The following is a 13,060-nucleotide window of genomic DNA, read 5'->3' on the forward strand; positions in this document are numbered from 1 at the left end:
AAAATTATTAAGAACTTCAAGATAGACAAATCCCAACTGAGGGATATTCTGCAAAAATACCTGATGAATAATACTCAAAACTGTCAAGATCATAAAAAACAAAGAAAACCTAAGAAACTCTTAGAGGAGCCCTTCGAGTCCTGACTACTATGTGTAATGTGGGATCCTAGGACAGAAAATGGACATTAGGTAAACGCTAAGGAAATCTAAATGAATCTTAGTTCATAATAGTATTTCAATATTGGTTCATTAATTATAGCAAATCCACCACACTAACGTAAGTTATTAATATTAGGGGAAAGAGGGAATGAAGGACTATGGGAACTTTCTGTGCTATGTAATTTTTTCATAAATCTAAAACTGTTCTAAAATTTTGATTTTTTTTTTTAAGTAACAATAACAAAGAATTTTGAGAAGGCAATAGTGGAGAAAATTGTGCAAGACAGAGCCAGGATTTGAATCCGAATCTGTCTGACCCTAAAGCTTTTGTGCATGACTGCTTACACTGCTTGAATTCCAGGGAGAAGGCTCTCTCCTAGAGGTAAGAGAAAAGATGCATATGGAGTGGGGGAGGAGGTGGAGGGTTGTCACGGTATTCAGTAGAGAGGTTAAGAGCCCAGTCTTGATGACTCAGGCCACATAGTGTGTGTGTGTGTGTGTGTGTATGTGTGTGTGTTAGTCACTCAGTCGTGTCTGACTCTTTGCAACCCCACGGACTGTAGCCCACCAGGCTCCTCTGTCCATGGGATTTTCCAGGCAAGAATACTGGAGTGGGTTGCCATTTCTCCAGGGGATCTTCCTGACCCAGGGATTGAACCCAGATCTCCTGCATTACAGGCAGATTCATTACCGTCTGAACTACAGGGAGGTCCTGTATAGTGTGTGATTGCATTTATATGAAATTCCCAGAACAGGAAAATCCATAGAGACAGAAAGTCTGGTTGCCAGAAAGTCTAGTTGTCTGGTTGCCAGGGGCAGGGGAAAGGGAGGGGAGCATAGGGAGTGACTGCTTAATGGTATGTGGTTTCTTTTTGGGGTGATGAAATGGTGGTGATCGCTGCACAACAATGTGAAGATACTAAAAGATACTACATTGTACGCTTTAAATAGTTAAAATTGTAAATATTATGTTACCTTGATTAAAAAAATATAGTACAAGCTTGAGATCCAATCTGCCTGGATTTGAATCTCCAGGGTCCCGTTTACTAGCTGTCTGCTACCTCGGGCAAATTACCTCTCTGTGCCTCATTTCCCTCATCTGGTAAATGAAGTAGTAACAGTCCCTAGCTCATAAGGTTGTTGTCAGCAAGATCCATGCGTTTGGAGTCCATCCCGGCCTTGAAGGGTCAGGGGAGGGATTATGAACTCATCCCCAAGACTTCCCACCTAAAATTTTGCAAACAGAGTGGTCTGAGAGCCCCCTCCCCAGACAACCTGGAGTGGAAACCCACTCTTGGGCGGCCCCAAGGTGGAAGCCAGAGCGCATCTCCATTCCAGACCCATCGCTTTAGGAAGCAAGCCGAAGCAACTACGGAGGAGGTGTGAGCTGCAGCGCGCCGCCTAGTGGCGCCTTGAAGCACAGAGGTACCGGCCGCCTGGGAAAGCCGCCAACCGAAGCCACTAGCCACGCCTGCAGGGAACCCCGGACAGCTGCTCCTTATTATAAAATAGGTGGCGTGTATTCAGCCAGATTAGGGGCTTTCTGTATATTCTTTTTAATCCCACGAGCTAGTTATTGTTCCCATTTTACAACTGATGGAACTGATGCTTGGAAAGGCTCAGCAGCCAACCCCAGTTCTCCCAGCAGGTAAGAAGAGCAGCCCCCCCGTCTGGTGTTCATCCATCGGCTCAGCTCCAGATTCCAGAACTGTCTCTGATGCTCTCTCCTGATTTGGGATAAATGAGGGTAACCCAAGGAAGCACTACAGACCCCACTAAGGGTCAAAACTAGCTCTGAGACCGATTTCAAAGCAACTGCATTGCCCAATGTCTGCCCCACCTCCAACCTCAGGCCCTGTAGAACCCCCTAGGAAATGGAGGGGAGGTGGGAGGCTCCTTCCAGGGCTCATCTGGCAAAGCTGTGGGCCCTTTAACCAGTAACCCTTCCCCAGCCTCACTGATGCATCCACTCAACCAATATTTATGCATGTTTATATACGTGCAGGACAGTCTGAGGTGCTGGATATATCATGGTGAGCAAGAAAAGGGGGCTCTGGCCTCCAAGCCTCTTTTATTTATTTACTTATTTATTGGCCATGCCATGTGGGATTTTATTTCCCCAACCAGGGGTCCAACCCAGGCCCCATGCATTGAAAGCATAGAGTCTTAACCACTGGACCACCAGGGAAGTCCCTCACCCTCTTTCTTAACTCACAGCAAGACCTCTTCACTCTGAGTCTGACGGCACTGGGTTTGGGAACACCCTGGTGTTAATCCAGATATTCCAATGTGTCATCCCAGGGCCAGGACCTTGCCCAGTCTTCACGCATTCTGGGGAAAGGTGTGAGCTCAGGGTAGTGTGACTCCCTCTGAAGTCTTTTTGCTGCCCCCCAGTTGAGGGCTGGCACTTGAAGATGCCCAGGCAGGGGGGAAGCCACACCCCCAGTGGTTATTTAACTGCAGGTGTCTGGGGAAGGGACATTCTCCCAGACACTGGAATGGCAGGGGAGCGGGTGCAGAAGAGTTATGGAGGAATCCCAATGTGGTAAGTCTCCTGCCCCCAGGCAGGAGTCCTGGAGGCAAAGAAGGGTCCAGGACCTACAATGGGCATATTTCTAGGATCAGGGGAAATGGGATGAGGATCAGCAGAATAAGAAGAATGGACTGTTCTCCTTTTGCTTGCCCAACCCCCGACCCCGAGACCCCTTCTCTCCAGTTAGGAATTAAAGTCATGAAATCTGACACCAGGACTAGAAGGGCCTGCCTGGTGCAATTACTATCTAAACAGCAGAATCCTGTGCACTGGAACTTTTTTGAAAAATGTCCAATATCATATTGGTCTTCTGGTTAAGAGAGAGAGCATGCCTGTCCTGTGGTCCCTGCCTGCCAAGGCTCTACTGAGGTCCCCGCTGAGTTATCTAGCAAAATGCACTTGACCTTGTGCCTGTGCCAGGGGTTGACAGTCAGATGCCGAGCCTCAGTACATGTACCTATATGTGTTGCCTGGTGGAAGTTAAGTATCTAACTGTCTATTTGTCTTTAGTGTCATCTGCCTAAGAATGTATTTGTACTTTTGGATTTGCACGCCTGTGTGTGTGTCTGTGACAAGGTGAATGTGTGTACTTTTAAAAATCCTATGTTTTAAGTATGTGGGCCTCTCTGCAGGTGGGTGCCTTTGTGATGTTTCTGGGTCATTTTGCACTTGATTATTTTCATTGTATATTTGCTTGTGTGTGTATCTTTGTAGGTGTGCCTGTAACTGTCTAGGGGTGTGTGTGTATATGTGTGCTTGTACTTCTGTGGTTAGGTGGGGCTGGTTGGGTGTGAGGAGCTATTGACTCCCTCACCTACTGCCCTTGCCTGGGCCAAGCTAAAAATAACCAACCTGTCTTTGCACATGGGGGCCTTTCTTAGTTGGCCTAAGTTCTTCCCAGGGAGTCCTACTTCCCCATATCCACCCTCCTGATCCTGGGGGCCTGGCCAGGAAGGGCTGGGGAGGTGAACTGATCCACCGACCTCCTTCCCTACATGTTCCAGACCCAAGCTGTGGAGGCAGTCTGTATGGACGGGAGTCCTGGGCAGTCCTGCCCTTCTCTGTTCTCTGGGGAAACAGCTGAGGCAGGCCCTTGTTTCTTCTCTACCTGCCCCCACCCAAAAAAATCCCTTTCCAACCTGTAGTTCTGGCCTCCAAGTTCTTTCGCTGCCAATCTAGGAATCGATCCTGGGAGCACTGACCATATTCCAGCCTACCCCCTACTGGCCTGGCTGGACCTCCCTCTGCCTTCCTTTACCCCTTCCTGAAGCAGCCACTGCCTCTGTATTGGAGGAGTGATTCCAGATCCCAGCTCTGGAAAAACCCCAAGTAGTGAACAGACCAGGACCAGAGGAAGGGGCATTCCTGCTGGCTGCCAGTCCTTTCTCACCCACCAGCCCCAGAAGAGGTAGGAGGGTGGAGGATCCCCAGCTCAGCATTTCTTTCCAGTCCTATCTCTCTTGCCCTTTGACTCATCCACTCATTCACTCAAAGCTGTGTGATTTTGGGCAAATGCCTTCATGTCTCTGTGCCTGCATTTCTTCATAGGTAAAATGAGATTACAAATGGTACTTACCTCCCAGACTTGTGAGCATTAACTGAAGTGATGCATATAAAGAGCTTAACCTGGTGCCTGGCACATAGAAGGACCTTTTGGGCATTAGCTGATCCACCCCTTCTAATGTCACTGGGTTTCAATCTCAAGATACTGCCTAACCCCCAAACTCCACCTGGCTCTTCATGACTTTTGGCTCACTCTTGGGTGGTCAGGATTTTCCACCAGGAATCAGATTGGCTGAGAGGCGAGATCTTGGAAAGAAAGATGGAGGGATTATTGACATTTGTACTGCAGTTTCTGTACTTTGGCCTGGGAGGCACGCTGCACTGCATGTAGGGTCTTAGTTCCCCAGACCAGGGATTGAACCCATGTGCCTGCAGTGGAAGCACAGAATCCTAACCACTGAACTACCAGGAAATTCCCTCCATACATATTTTAAAAATTAAATTCTGCCGTGCCGTGCCATGTCGTTTCAGTGTGTCCGACTCCCTGCGACCCCCTGTACTGTAGCCCACCAGGCTCCTCTGTCCATGGGATTCTCCAGGCAAGAAGACTGGACTGGGTTGTCATGCCCTCCTCCAGGGGATCTTCCTGACCCAGGGATCAAACCCGTGTCTCTTTTGTCTCCTGCATTGGCAAGCGGGTGCTTTACCACTAGCGCTACCCGGGAAGCCCTACAGTTCTACACCCTCTTATAAAATTGGTATTATCATTTTCCTCCATTTTGGAGATGATGAAGTATCAGAATGGTTAAGTAACTTGTTCAAGGTCACACAGCAGGCAAGGGGCAGAGCCCAAATTTACACCAAGCCAAAAATGGCTCTCCCGTGCCCCATTGTCAGTTGGGATGGGGGTAACATCCTAGGCGCTGGGTGCTACAGGAGGGTCAGCAGGGTCTGGTCAAACAGTTCTGCCCAGGGCCATGCCAACAAGTAGGGCTAACCAGGATGATCCAGATCCACAGTCAAGTTCACAGAGCTGTAAGTTCCAACTTAACCCGGGACTTGAGTGTTTGAGATTTTTCTCATTTAAGGAGCGTTTTCTGGGAAAGAACTCCCACCCCCACCCCCTTCCCATGTAGAGAACATAGATTTTAAGTAGTACAGACCAGGGAACCAAAAACGACAGAGTCCTGAGTTTAATCAGAGGAGAAAGCTAACACAGCCAAGCCAAATGGAAGCGCAAAAATACATTTCCTTAGTTTCTGGAAAGGAAAACTGGGCAGACTCCGCTTCCAGTTTCGATCCAGAGGCCGAGTTTTCCAATGCTCCGGGTCCAGCGTCTCTCGAGGACCTCCCTGAAGGGCCCCCAGCTTCGCTGAGGCCGCGCCCAAGGAGCCGTCGGTCACCCCCTCGAAAGGCCCCCGCCGGCTCCGCCCCTGCCCACCCAAGGCCCCGCCCGCCCCGCCCCGCCCCGGCTGTGCTTGGTCCTCCTCAGCTCAAAGACTCTCTAAGGGTGAGCGAGCGGCAGCGCTCGGCGTTGTGGCTGGAGGCTGGGGCCGGCGAAGACGCCGGAGCCGCGGGTAGCAACTGGGCGCAGGAAGGCGCTTACTGGGGTTCGGACCGCGCGGCGTCAGCCGCTGCGAGCGCCGCTGAGCGCTCTAACCTTCAGTCGTGCAACTTCGTAGCCAGGACGTGAGAACCCGGAGAGCGCTCGAGTCTCGGAGCCGGAGGAGTGCAGAGAGGGGCGCGCCGGAGCCTGACCGGAGAGCGGACGCCAGGCACCCGTCGCGCTCCGAGCGCCCGGCAGCCCTCTGCGAAGGGTGGCTGCCTCTGCCCCAACGGAGGGCACGAGCTGGCGCGACCGGGCGCCGGGGAGGACGGCGAGGAGGAGGCGGCGGCGGCGGAGACGGCGGCGGCGAGGCTGGGGCCAGGGAGAGAGCCCCGGGGGAGAGGCGCCCGAGCCGGGCCGAGGGAGCATGTGGGCCCGGAGCGGAGCGCGGGGCGCGCTGCTGCTGGCGCTGCTGCTCTGCTGGGATCTGAGGCTGAGCCAAGCAGGTAGGGAGCTATCGGGCATGGGGGAATGGGGCAAGGGAACCCTGGCGCCTCACTCTGCCCCGAAGTTGAGGTGGTCCATCGCTCTGTTAGTGCGCGCAGGGAAAGAGGCAAGGGCGCCCAAGTTCGAAGGTAGATTTCTCTGCCCCACCAAAGTGGGCGATTGGCGCAGCCATCTCGCGCGGGGTGCGCAGGCCCTCTAGCTCCTACTTGGAAAGGAAGGGTCGGTCGCTTCTTTTCCCTGGAATAGTATCCGAGTCGGGGTGTGCGCCTCCTGGAGGACCGGCCTCCACGGGACCCCTGGTTCCGCGCGTGCTTGGCAGTGGCTGGTAAAAAAAAAAAAAAAAAATCCCCCAGTCGCTGCACAGGCCAGGTGTGCGCTCGCTCCCGGTTCGCTGGCAACTTCCTAGTCCAGGTCCCGGCTCGCCCAAGCTCCTAGTGCGGCACCGACGGGAATCCGCAGACTAGGAGGAGGGAGCGAGAAACCTGGGGAGCACGGGAAGCACTGGTCCGCTGCACGAGCTGGATGAGGCCAGCTTGCAGGGGTTTGGTTACCGAGGAGAATAGGGCTGAGTCTTGCACGTACAGTTTTCCCCGAGATCTTGGGATTCGCGGGTCTAGAAGAATTTTTTTTTCTGTGTGTTGGTGGTTGAGGAGAGGAGTACGTAGCGATCTGCCTAGTTTCTTTTTAAATCAATCACTGGCATTCTCCCCGTCTGGGGAGTCGGCTGGGTGCGCTCGCCAGGCTCCTACTCTGGACCCACCAAGGTGCCTTAAGGGAGTCGGTGGGCTACTAAAAATTAAAGCCCCTATTCCGCCTCTTCCGCCGTGGATGTGTACACGTCTCGCTGGTCTGTAGGTGGGTCCGGCGCGGCTGACTGGGCTGAGTCTTCCTGGGGAGCGGGGTGGACGCACGGGAGCCATCCACCTCTCTCGCTCTCTCTCCGGAACCGAAGCACCGGGCTTTCGAGGTAGGGTGGGGAAGGGCAGCATCCTGCAGAGTCCTCTGAGTTGAGGCTGAGAATGGGGCAGGAAAATTGGTGCAGAAAGTGGACAGATGACGCAGCCGTCCCCCCCCCCCCCACCTTCCGCTGAGGTGTTGACGTCCGCCGTCCTCCTGCCGCCCACCCCCGCCCCCTCCCCCAACTTGCAGTCAAAGATTCTTCACTCTGGAATTAATGATTCCCACGGCCCAGGCCCAAGTGAGGACTTGGTTTTAGCACATCCCCGCCCCCCCTCCTTTTTTCCCCTAGCCCTATGTTGTAAAGTTACGACACAATCATTTGATCCACGTTAATTATGATTTGGGCAGACTCTGGTATTTAAAGCAGTGTTTTGAAGTTGGAAGGTAATGATGGGGGAGGGGGCAGGCTGCTGAATGACCAACTTTGTTTTAAAGAGTGGCAGTTGGATGTGGGAGGTGCTGGGCTGGGGTGTTGGTTTCTGGTTTTGGGGTGTCTGAGGGGACGTGATTGAAGGGTTGGGTGAAGTCTCTGTAAATGGCACACGGGCAAGACTGGGTCTTGGGAAGCTGTCTTTGACCAGCAGGGCAAGGATATAAGGAATAAATACTGAGATTACTGAGGGTGGGGGGCTGGGTAGGCAGGAGAAAGACAAGACTGATTGGCCTGGAGTTCTCCAGAGCTGCAGAGTAGGCTCCCTTGGGAGGCTGGGGGTGGTCCGCCTTGCCTGCTTAACAAAGCATCCGGCCTCCACCTTCCCCAAAAGAAACCCCAGGCCCAGGGCTTTGATGGATTTGGGCACGATCGGTGCCCAGCCAGAAATGGCCTCTAATACTGGGCTTTGATTTCTCACTAGCAGAGTAGAACTGGCGTTGGAACTGTGCTCATTACTTAGCGCAGCAGGGGTTGCCTGCCCACCAGCCTGGAGAGGGGCCAGCCGGTGGGATCAGCCTGCTGCCTTCCCTTTGCCCTTAGAAGCCTGCCTTTAAGACAGAGAACATGCCCCTTCCTCCTACACAGCCCTTGTACTCTAATGTACAGAGCAACTTTCAGAATATTCATTAGGTCTTCCCAGCGATCCCCCATGAGCTCCACTGCACAGATGGGGGAAAAAAGGCCAAGATGTTGCCTCTCCTCGAATCTTACCTTCTCTTGACCGCAGATTGCAGATTTGTATCCAAGGCTCCTGTTCAATGGCCAGGCTGATTCAGTCCACTTTGAATTTCTGCTTATGGTCCCATCCACGGTCTTTCTTGGGAGTCTCCAAGCTCTCCTGAATAGGCAAGCACCTCTCTGTCCTTTCCCCTACTCCTATTCTCAGTGGATCTGGAAATGAGTTCCCTTTACAGCACTGAGAATTTTTTATAAGCCATAAAATTTGATGGTGGAGAAATCAAACCCAGAACCATAAGCCCCAGACTCTTAGAAGGAGATGTCAGCAAGTGACTGGCCAGAGAGGACACTTTAAAAGCTGAGGTTAGCCCTGGGAATCTCCTCCTACCTATCCCTCAGCCTTTCCTAGAGCTATTAATGAGCCTTTCCTTGGCCTGTGGCTGGGATGGCTGAGAAGGAACCAAGGTGTCATGATAACGCTTCTTTTTAAGGTGCGGTTAAAACTGGAGTTTTCCTAGTGTTTTTGCTCTGTGTGTGTGTGTGTGTATGTTGGTGGTGGCCTGTCCTTGTCTTCCTGTACACTATACTAAATGCCAAGTTCACTTAAACAAATGGAAAATCAAGAGTGTCTTAATTCTTTTTCTCATTAAAGTGAGAGTACCACTGCAGGGGAGGAATTCTGTATGTAATTTCTCTCCCCACCCCACAAACTGGGAATTCCATAGGACAAATTAATTCCCCTCCCTTCAAATCCACTTATTTAACTGCTGAAGCTTTGGGACAGGCCCTGACCTGCCCAGGACTACACTTGGACTCAGGGAGAGATCTGAGATTTGCACTCAGGCCTCATAAACCTCATTCTTGTCAGGGCTCCTTTATTCCACTTGGGCTGCAGACTGTCCACGTGGGTCTGGGATTGAGATTTTGAAATCAAGGCCTGGCTAAGGCAGGCAGCTAAAGATGGAGTCGGTTTGGTAACTGAGTTGGACTGGGACTTGCAGGGGCAAAACTTGCAGGGAGCATGGACCTGGGTGGGAGAGGTGGAACAGGGCTGGGCCAAAGGTTAAGGTGAGACCCTGAGACCAGGCAAGTGCCCAAAAGTAGCTTCATCCCTGGTCTTCCAACACTGATCCCCTCAGTAAGAACCCCAGTGAGATAAATCACAATCCAGGCTCCCTTGGTCTGCAGGACTACATGTTAGCATTTTAAAGCTCTGTCCTGATTTGTATGGAGGCTTCCCTGATGGCTCAATGGTAAAGAATCTGTCTGCAATTCAGGAGCAGAGGGTTCGATCCCTGGGTGGGAAAGATCCCCTGGAGAAGGAAATGGCAACTCACTCCGGTATTCTTGCCTGGAAAATCCCATGGACAGAGGAGCCTGGCAGGCTACAGTCCATGGGGTCACAAGGCGTTGGACACTCATTTGTATAGCTGGAAGTGAAATAGGTGTTTACATTTTTATTTTGAAGCTTTAGGGGCTCATCTCCTGCACCCATTTTGTTGTTGAATTTTCCCTGGACTGAGGTCCTGTGACCTGTTCCTGGCTGTCAGAGCAGGCTGTCAGGTCTGCCTACCACTTTCTTACCTGTAATATCTTCTAAGGAGGGTTTGGACTTTGGCGATGAGGCTGAAGGGGAGGTGGATCTCTTACATTCCAAGTGCTTGGTTGGTATTTCTGAATGGCCCATCCTAGAGCCTCCTCCCGGGCCTGCTGGCCAAACATATGGTCATTTGAACCTTATGGCTGGGATTAGGGTAGCAAGGAACTATCTTGGAACCCCTGAGGCCTGGAGGAAAGGGTTAAGGAGCAGGGGTCATAGGCTGGGATTTAGGGGTTGCCTGTGGGGTTGGTTGTAGGGAGAAACTACTCTCAAGGCAGGGAGAGAAGGATTCAGACACTAAGACCAGGGCTGGCGCTTTTGGCCTCTACTTCCTCCTCCTCCCCAGTTTCCTAAACAGCTTCCACAAATGGAATCTGTTTAAAGCTGTGAAGGCAAAATGAAACCAAACAAGTGTGTTCTGTGCTTTTCTGTTACTTTGCTTTTTTTTAAAGGAAAACTTAAAATATCGTAATTAGAATAATATGAGGAAGGGCAGTTTCAGGTGGGTGGAGGGAACGTGTGTCCTCCTTTTGATTTGCTCCTGAAGTTGGGGATGGGGCGCCACCTCCTGCCCCACCATGGGCCTGCGCTCAGCCGGGTACCGCTGGAGCTTGGGGAGTTTATCCCCAGTCTGACCGGGTGACCGAGGGCCAGGTGAGCCCCTCCTCTGTGTTTTTTGAGAGAAGCCTGGCTTCCCGCTGGGAGTTGGGCGGGCGGCTGGATTGCGCAGGATTCGAACTCCGGCGGCCAGCACCAACCGCTCCAGTCACTGCGCCCCCTCAGGGCAGGCGAGTCCTCACCGCGCCCCTGTCTCTCCGACCCTCCACTTCGGCGAGGCTAATGGCAGCGAAAACATTTGCTGAAGTGAAGGCATAAATCAGCCACCTCCCCGCTCCCCGGACCCTACCTGCTTTGTTCCTTCTTTATCTTCAGAAGTCCTGGGTTGCTGGACGCTCCCGAATTTACCCTTGCGGACAAAGCGACCCGGTTAGCATCTCCGAGGCTGGCGCTGGCGGGGCTGATTCAGCTCGCGGGTACCTGGGGGACGCACGTATCTCGGCACCGACACCAACCGCTCCCCCTTCGCTTCCTGTCCTGCGTACCCTCTGGTCCTCCTCGGCCCCCTCACCAGCCCCCTCTACCCCGTCCCCTGCCGAGGAGCCGGGGCAGCTCTCGGGCCACGGTTAAGGAGTGAGTTCGCGGAGCTTCCTTCTCACCTCCGAGAACAGGCTGACCCCAGCGCCTCGCAGCTTCCCCGCCTGCTGCTGCGCGGCTCTTTTCGAGAACGGCATGCTGTGGTGTGAAAGTGTGCGTGGAAGAGCGGGTCGGGGTGGGGGTGAGAATGTGTATGAAGGAGGTGGGCGGAGGTGGGAGTGTGCAGGGGGAGGTGAGGGTGGGTGTGGTGCTGCGTTGGGTGCTGGGTGTGGGTGGGGGGGCGAAGTGTGCAGGAGGGATAGGGGGCATGTCTTGAGTTGTGCCTTTTGCATACGGGATGGCGGTGCATGTGTTTGGGTTGGGGTGGGTAATGCAAGTGGGTGCAGCTGTGGTGTGTTTGTGTGTAAACAGGTGTGTGTAGCATGGGGACACTGAGTCACCACCTTACTAGGGAAGCTCCAGTGTTCTTAGGAGGTGGGAACCCAGGTGAGTGAGATTTGATCCATTTGGTCTGCATGCCAGGTTGTGGAGTTGGAAGGGCAAGAAGCTCCCTCACTTGAGGGCAGGTGGAATGGATTGGCCACAGACAGGCCCTATAGCTAGCTAGACCAGGAGCTTGGGTGACTCCCCCCAGGAGGACAGGAGTCCGAGTCCTGGGGTCCCCTGCAGTCTGCTTTCCTAAAACAGTGGCAGGTCCTGTGGTTTGAAGGTCTGCTCTCTGCTCTGGGTCAGGTTCCTGCTTTAGCCCTCCAGGAGGAGTGGGGTCCTCGGGAATTTGCCAGGGAAGAAGCAAGCTGAGCTCGGATGAGTGGCATCGCCCATGGAGAGCAACATGAGCAGGCATGGCTGGGCCTGGGACTCTCCGTGGATGTAAAAGAGTATGCAGACACATAGAGACACATACATGAGCCCTGGACTCCACTGTTCCTCATTTCCTTGGTCACACAGGGCTCCCCTGCCATCCTTAACTCTAGGGTAAGGTGTGCTGTAGTAGACTAGAGAGACCTTTAGGAAAATCATAGTCCCACCGATGAACTTATTGTTTAACAGATTATAAAACCCTCTCATATGTAAGACCTCAGTTTGTCCTTGTAAGAACCCCACTGGGAGGCGGGTGCCACTTAGGATGTGCACTTCAGACCTGGCTCAGAACCAGAGCAGCCCTGGCCCCAGCCCTCAAGGTGGTTACCATGTGTGAGGGATGCTGATGTCCACTCCAAGATTGGTAAGTGACATTCCAACAGCCTCTGTGGCAAATGAGGCCAATGACACTGCAGCTGACCTTTGAATAATGTTGGGGTCAGGGGCGCTGACTCCCCAGCAGTTGAAAATGTCTTTGCTACATCAGCCTCAAAAATAAAGAAATTGACAAATGACTCACCCAAGAGCAGGAAGCTGAAATGGTTTGGATAGAATCAGGACTCAAAACAGTTCTTTTGATTTCACATATTGTACTCTCTAATCAAACATAAACTCATCCCCAAGCTTAAACATCTATAAAATGAAAAGATGGGTACCACGGTCATTGAAAAAATACCTACTTTTACGTGGACCCACACAGTTCAAGGCCGTGTTGTCCCAGGGTCAACTGTCTCTTCGGGGAAGAGAGCCTTGGGGCTTCCTGGAGAGGGTGATGCGAGAGACCCTTGACTCTCTTTTGAGAGTCAAGGTCTCAAAAGAGAGACCCTTGACGCTCTTTTTCGGGTCTTTCTAAGAGCATTGCTGAAGAGGAGACAAGATGGGGACAGGGGTGCCCACCTGAGACTTCTCCAAATCTTAAGAAGTTGGCCCTGCCAGCATCTGCAAGGGCTCCACCCTGTGTGGACACCAGTCCTTGGTGGGCCAGCTTTCTGCCGTATTTCCATCCTGGCCCTCCCAGGTTCAGCTGAAGGGGTGGTGCCTCTCTCAACTACCTCTGAGTAGTTGCAGCTTGGGGCTGGCACTTGAGAGGAAAATATTTCTTATTCTTTGATTTGCTCTCTGTGG

The 13,060-nt window shown here is 52.6% G+C and overlaps 1 protein-coding gene and 1 long non-coding RNA gene across 7 annotated transcripts in view; one reads left to right on the plus strand and one right to left on the minus strand.

The window, feature by feature from the left end:
• The first annotated feature begins 4,521 nt into the window (after positions 1-4,521).
• UNC5B (unc-5 netrin receptor B) overlaps positions 4,522-13,060 on the plus strand; it is a 91,525-nt gene continuing 82,986 nt past the window's right edge. For both annotated transcript variants that reach the window (XM_055535129.1, XM_055535130.1), the window contains exon 1: positions 4,522-6,247. In XM_055535129.1, coding sequence (XP_055391104.1) covers positions 6,169-6,247 — 79 coding nt within the window. In that variant the 5' untranslated portion in view covers positions 4,522-6,168. The remainder of the gene's footprint in view (positions 6,248-13,060) is intronic.
• On the minus strand, positions 7,092-11,557 carry LOC129619779 (uncharacterized). 5 transcript variants are annotated; one of them, XR_008698098.1, is made up of 6 exons: positions 11,137-11,557; positions 10,827-10,957; positions 9,904-10,026; positions 9,657-9,749; positions 8,353-8,532; positions 7,092-7,261 (listed from the first exon to the last, which is right to left on the minus strand). It is a non-coding gene; the product is annotated as an uncharacterized LOC129619779 (long non-coding RNA). The 5 variants fall into 5 exon arrangements; XR_008698108.1 differs by having other exon boundaries at positions 8,353-8,479; positions 11,137-11,556; XR_008698099.1 differs by lacking the exon at positions 9,657-9,749 and having other exon boundaries at positions 9,904-10,029; positions 11,137-11,555.

Source organism: Bubalus kerabau, chromosome 1 (assembly GCF_029407905.1).
Source record: "Bubalus kerabau isolate K-KA32 ecotype Philippines breed swamp buffalo chromosome 1, PCC_UOA_SB_1v2, whole genome shotgun sequence".
Lineage (NCBI taxonomy): Eukaryota > Metazoa > Chordata > Mammalia > Artiodactyla > Bovidae > Bubalus > Bubalus kerabau.